At 37.1% G+C, this 6,560-nt stretch overlaps 1 protein-coding gene across 3 annotated transcripts; it reads right to left on the bottom strand.

Moving 5' to 3' along the window:
• Positions 1-432: 432 nt before the first annotated feature.
• Positions 433-6,490, bottom strand: LOC141375102 (B-cell receptor CD22-like). 3 transcript variants are annotated; one of them, XM_073906993.1, is made up of 11 exons: positions 6,304-6,477; positions 4,924-4,994; positions 4,394-4,732; positions 3,244-3,498; positions 2,748-3,086; positions 2,260-2,514; positions 1,705-1,965; positions 1,533-1,626; positions 1,372-1,420; positions 1,164-1,244; positions 433-1,076 (listed from the first exon to the last, which is right to left on the bottom strand). In XM_073906993.1, exons 1-11 carry the CDS (start codon positions 6,381-6,383, stop codon positions 963-965), a joined length of 1,938 nt encoding a protein of 645 aa, XP_073763094.1. In that variant the 5' UTR covers positions 6,384-6,477; the 3' UTR covers positions 433-962. The 3 variants fall into 3 exon arrangements, 1 of the variants encoding a protein (XP_073763094.1); XR_012382489.1 differs by having other exon boundaries at positions 534-1,076; positions 1,164-1,271; positions 6,304-6,490; XR_012382488.1 differs by having other exon boundaries at positions 541-1,076; positions 1,164-1,271; positions 2,748-3,089; positions 6,304-6,490.
• Between the last annotated feature and the right edge of the window lie 70 nt (positions 6,491-6,560).

Raw genomic sequence — 6,560 nt, 5'->3', positions numbered from 1 at the left:
AAATAAATGAATGAAATTAGGACAGTCAGAGGCGTCGCAAAGAATTCTGGGCCGCTTTGGGATTTAAACTTTGGATTTAAATGGTCAACTCTACTTTTTCACTTCTCTGAATATGATATTAGTATATTTTACATTAATAAACACATTTTAGTCACTTATCTCGCTTTAAACAGCTGCAGCTTCTCTGTTCTCGCTGTTGCTCGTTTTAATGGAGATTATTTTGAAGAGAAGTCAAATTTTCTGTTACGGTGGGCGGAGCTACGAGTCACAGACGGTAATCTGATTGGTGTTTAAACATCTGCAGTCGTTAAAACTCGTTTGATTGGCCATATTTTATCATATTGTGTTGGAAAATAGCGAACTTGAATTAATTTAATACCTATTAATCAATATGTATTATAGTTATTAGCATATAAATCAGTTTTAGTAAAGTAAATGTTCACTTCTGGCCTTTTATCAGATTTTATGAAACCGATAAAAGTCACTGGAGGACAATCTGAAAACACACATGAACTACAGTTACTGTAATCATTAAATACACTACAGAAATGTTTATTATAAAATCAGACATTATACAAAATAAAAAATACAGTAAAAACTGTCAATACAGCACTTTAATAGAAGCAGATACAGATTGCATTAAGATAAAACAATGCTTAGGTTAAAGCTTATATTTAACTCTGTTTAGAAAGTTTAACTTTAATATTTGAATTGGCAAGTGAAGCAAACAATAATTTAAAATAATGAGGAAAACACTGCCAGCCCTAATATCTAATAGAAATCTAATATAAATGCTATAATTTATCCTAAACTGTGTTTGCATAAGCAGAAGAATCCTACTGTGTGAATAAAGTCTAATATGTGTTTATGAGCAGTCAGATGTTGATGAGCTCTAATGATGATCAGTTTCTGAGGAGCTTCAGTATTTGCCTGTATATGAGCAGTAATACAGCGAGGAGAGTTTAATGTGGATCTGCTGAAGCTCCTGCTACATGTAGAGTCTCATATTCAGAAGATCTGGACTGAAGCTCAAGAGCCGTGTAGGTCTCATCATCAGGAGCTCTGGAGCCGACAGACTGTGAGAGAAACACATGAACACATCAGCCTGTGTTTATCTGGATCTGATCAATCTGACTGGAAAAGTGTTGCAGACATTTACTGACTGGGATTTTGCTGTAAACGTCAGCAGATCTTCTGGACGCTGGATCCAGAGCTGTGTACGTATCATCAGTGGAGTCAGCGCTCTATAGAGAAACATTTCTACACTTATACTGCATCACACACACACACACACACATCTGTGTTTATAATTCAGTGTAAACACACAAGCATATTGAACTGCAGCTGTAGATGGAGGAGTGTGTTTCTCACCTGCTTTTGCTCCACAGCTTCACTTCCAGCTGCTCTCCTCCTCTTCACACTGAACACAGAGAAAACTATTAACATGTTTAAAACAGAGTCCATTTGTGTTACATTGGAGATGTTTCTTATAGTAAATTGACTAAGATTGTGTGCAGAAAAACTCTACTCACCATATAAACACAATAATGAAGATGATGATGAAGATCAATCCTCCACATCCCGCCACAGCCCCAGTAAGTGTGAGCAGAGCAGATCTCTGAACCCCTGAAACAAGACGCTGATGAAGATCATTTGACAGCAGAGACAGAAGAAACTGAAAGAGTGTCTGTTTCTAGAAAATACCTTCAGTAACTGAAACAGACTCTGATCTCTGAGAGCCATATTTATTCTCAGCCTCACAGTAGTATCGGCCACTGTGACTGGAGTTAAAGCTGGAGATGCTGAAACTCTGTCCAGATCCAACAGCTGAGCTTTGACCCTCCTTAAACCAGGTAAAGTTCACAGCAGGAGGGTTTGAGTCGCTGCTGCAGCTCAAAGACACTGAATCTCCAGACACTATTACAGCAGATCCACTTATAAATGCAGAGACAGTCCTGGGAGGATCTGAAACAAATGATGTACTGACAAAATCCATTTCAACATCAAAAGTAAAAATTAAATGATTAAGAACAGAAACTAAATACTTTCTTACTAAATTAGAAACATTTAAATCTGTTGAACCAGTGAACAGTAAATTAAACAGCAGCACATTTACAGACTTACTGAAGCAACACATGATTCAATAATACATTTTATTTAATATTACATTATAATGAATAAATCAAGTCCCTAACACTTACAAACATAAATGTCATACTATTATATTTTACTATTATTAGTCAGTCAGATTATACTCACATTCTACATTAAGATAAACAGGTGGAGAGTTCAGTTCTTCTCCTGCTTTTCCTCTTGCAGCACATCTATATTCTCCAGCATCAGAGCGACTGACTGACTGCAGCTGAAGCTGATTATTCAGTGTTTCTCCAGATAATCTCTCTGTGTTTCTGTACCAGATGAATGTAGTTTCTTCAGGCAGAGAGCAGCTGCTTTTACAGCTCAGAGTCACTGAATCTCCCTCTACAACAGTCTGCTGTGTCTCCACCTGCAGGTCTGACAGAAAAATTACAACAACATCATCACAACTAAATAGCCTAAATCACTTCAGTTACAAATAAAAAGCTTGATGTTTTCTGTAGTTCAGACGGTCGTGTTTCACTTCTATCACTGTCCACTTTGAATCAAGTGCTGAACCCTTTTTTCAAGGATAATGCAATAAATTTAAATAATAATATTAAAGATATAAGGATTTTTGTCATTTTTTTATAAGAGGTTATTAGTTTTACCTGCAATATAAAGCCAAACTCCAGGACGCACAGTCCATCTTTTATTCAGTGTATCTGTACATCTGCAGTAGTAGATGTGTTTATCAGCTTCTGTTACTGCAGTCAAAGTGATGCTGGAAGTGTCTTTATCTCTGACACACTGAACTCTTCCTGTTTTATCAGGGTCTGAACACAGGTCTGGTGGTTCTCCATCTGTTTCAGTAGTTTTAGTCCAGAAGGCTGGTGTGAGCTTATAATCATCAGAATATGTTGAAGTACAGGATATTTTCACTGTTGATCCCTTTAATGCACAAACATATGAAGGGCTGTAATTCACTCCCCAATCCTGCCAACCATCAACTGCTGAAACACAGACATAAAGGAAAACAATTAAAGATGCTTTCAGAAACAGCACACTGTACATAAATACTTGGCACACTTTAAAACACACTGCAATATTGTAAATTTTCCAAATTCAAATATTATTTCACTAATGCATATGATTTTTTGGACTCACATTCTACTCTGAGATAAACTGGTGGAGAGTTCAGACGTTCTCCTGCTTTTCCTCTTGCAGCACATCTATATTCTCCAGCATCAGAGCGACTGACTGACTGCAGCTGAAGCTGATTATTCAGTGTTTCTCCAGTTAATCTCTTTGTGTTTCTGTACCAGATGAATGTAGTTTCTTCAGGCAGAGAGCAGCTGCTTTTACAGCTCAGAGTCACTGAATTTCCCACTACAACAATCCGCTGTGTCTCCACCTGCAGGTCTAAATAACAAAAATTTCACCATTAAAAGTGAACACAAAAAAAAAAAAATCTGCAGGTATTTATTCTGGTTTTGTTTTAAAGCTGCATTATCCTCTTTATTTGTTAGTATACTTTCCATTTAATAGTTGTTTGTATCCAATTTAAAAATGCATGTTAAATGAGAAATGTTTTTTTATCCGCACTGAATTGCTATTCTCAGGAAACACACAGTGTCACATCCATCAGTGACCACCTGAGGGCGCTGTAGTGCATCAGGACTCAGTTAGCACTACAGCGTCCCAGAAAAACTACAATCCCATACATACCATGCGCATACACCGGAACACTTACACTGACCCGTCATCTCATCTGTTCTGTGTTACCAATGATTATCTGGACTATCTATACAACCATTTCTCCTCTGTTTTGCATCGCGTCGTTTGTCTTTCTTGTACCCAGTAAGTCTGTTTTTCCTAGTTGTTGTTCCTGATCTCGCCTTGTATCTTGCTATAGTGTTGTTCATGTTTATCTGTCTTAGTTTCTTGTTTTGTTGTTTATTTGTTACTTTGCACTTTGATATTTTTGTTCACTGTTTTTGCACTTTAATATATTAAAATCTGCACTTGAATCCGATATCTTTTGTTCCCGTTTTTGTTATTGTTTTGATCACGCCTAACGTGACACACAGGAGAGCAAGACCTAAGGTCAAGAATATCACAAAACAAAAATCTGTTTATTTACTTTAAATACTCTTTAAGCCCTATTGTACAAGCAAAGAACACTTGAAATGTAAGTAAACCATTCAATATTTAAAAATAAATGTGTGTCTTTTGTGTTTCAAAAAAGAAAAATGTTCCGAAAAACTTTTCACAGAAAGTAAATGTGTGTTTATTGTCTGTTGTTCACTGCTCCTACCTGTGACGTCCAGCTGAACACCAGAAGTCCCCATCAATTTTCCACCCTCAACATCAGTGGTGAATCTGCAGTAGTAGATGTGTTTATCAGCTTCTGTTACTGCAGTCAAAGTGATGCTGGAAGTCTCTTTATCTGCTCTGACACACTGAACTCTTCCTGTTTTATCAGGGTCTGAACACAAGTCTGGTGGTTCTTCATTAGTATATTTGGTCCAAAAGACTCTTCTTAGGTTCCGATAATGATATTTTACCTTACAGGATATTTTCACTGTTGATCCCTTTAATGCACAAACATATGAAGGGCTGTAATTCACTCCCCAATAGTCCTGAGCATCAGACCCTGAAACACAGACATCAGAAATGTTCAGCTGTTTTAAAGCAAGGCACAAAACAAACCTTTTCACTTATGCTCATTTTTATTGTCTGTCAGTAAAACACTGCTGTGGGTTTTTGAGACACATAGTGTGAAGAGCTCAGTCAGCTTCTCAAGAGTGTTCAAGTTTGTCTATAGTGACTGTAGTGAAAACTCACCCGCAGTCATGATCACTAAGATCAGAGGAAGAGATGCTCTGAAAGACCTCAACATAGTGACTTCTGCAATCCTACAAATGACAAATATGACAGTATGAGCATCATCTCTACACAACAGCTACATGCTGAATTACAATGACAAGTTGGTGCCACACAAGCATGTTTTTGTCAGAAGTTTGCCCTCAGGTGAACAGGGTTTGTATCTTCACTAAAACATTGAGTAAAATTAAGATCAATTCAGGGCTGTCTAATGCTTTGGAGTCTTACTTTGCTTTAGTGATCAAGAGCGAGAGACACAGAATCAACATCCTGACCAAACCAAACACGCACAATCACCACTAATAACCCTGTTTTCACACCAGCACACAACTAAATAAAGAAACACACACTAGTAAAGCAAACACATGATCATAAACCAGCATGAACAGAACTTTCTAATAATCTGTGGGGAAATAAAGTATTGTAAGTGTCCTTTGATTCTTCAGTTTGGTTCACGTCTCATTAGTCTCCAGTCCTGCAGAGTTTTGATAAAGCTGGTCTTCCTGTAGTTTTGGAGAAACTCTTAAAGCTGGAGTGGTTTGTTCAGATGTGTTTGATTGGGGTTTGAGAGAAACTCTGCAGGACTGAGACTCTTCAGGATCAAACTTGTCTCTCCTGTACTGAACGTGTCAGCTGAGCTTCAGAACAGATCAGCATTTGCAGAAACTCTTGTTGTTATGAGGAGGAATTACATCATCTAGAATCTCACCTGTCCTGCACACTGAAATGTATTGACTACCTGTATACCAGGTGAGGCTCCTTTAAGAGGACTTAAGGTTGGAGGAACTGAGGAGTACGACCAAAAAAACAAGTGGGAAGTTAAGTTAGTGTGTTCTGAACAAGTCTGATGTATGCTTCTGCCTTTTCTCTTTGGCGCTCAGTAAAGGTTTATATAATCCCGACTGAATCCTGTCATTTCAGTACATTACACACATAGAGTAACATGCGTATTCATAACAGTTATGCTGTACTCATTTGCCCAGGGGGTTAGAGGCAAAGTAACAAACAAAACAAATAAAAAATATAAATTTTTAATAGATAAGTAAATAAATTTCAGTGAAAACAGTCATACTAATAATATTTTATTAAAATAAAGCGAGTGGAGAAATCTCCTTTTTCTTTCCTCAGCCTCACAACAAACTTTCACTCTAAACTGGAATATAACAGAAAACAAAACAAAAAGAAACTCAGAAAAATATTTTACTAATATAGATATTGAGCTTCTTTTAAATCGTCAAATCAACATTCAGCAGGTGAATAAATTCAGGAAAAATTCATTTTTAGATATCAATCGAAGCTCAACAGAATTAATATAATGCTTTAGTGTTGAAATGCTCTTACCGTGCTGCAGTGTCTCCGACACTCAAAAAAAATCTCCAGCAGCTGAAAAACACCAGAACATCTCCTGCAGTCGGTCTCATCTACAGATGTCAGACAGCAGAATTCACTATTGTTCAGTGTTTGAGAGAAAAAATGTGAAAACACATTTAGTTTAGAGACAGAACTGAGTACAACACATTAAATGAGTGTCTGAGCATCACCAGATGAAGCTTTGCAGCTCTTAGTTTCATTTCCTAAACACAAACTCAGTTTTGACT

This window comes from Danio rerio, chromosome 1 (genome assembly GCF_049306965.1).
Source record: "Danio rerio strain Tuebingen ecotype United States chromosome 1, GRCz12tu, whole genome shotgun sequence".
Classification (NCBI taxonomy): domain Eukaryota; kingdom Metazoa; phylum Chordata; class Actinopteri; order Cypriniformes; family Danionidae; genus Danio; species Danio rerio.
Note: the sequence above shows the minus strand (reverse complement) of the source record. Positions and strands in the feature narration are given on the sequence as shown.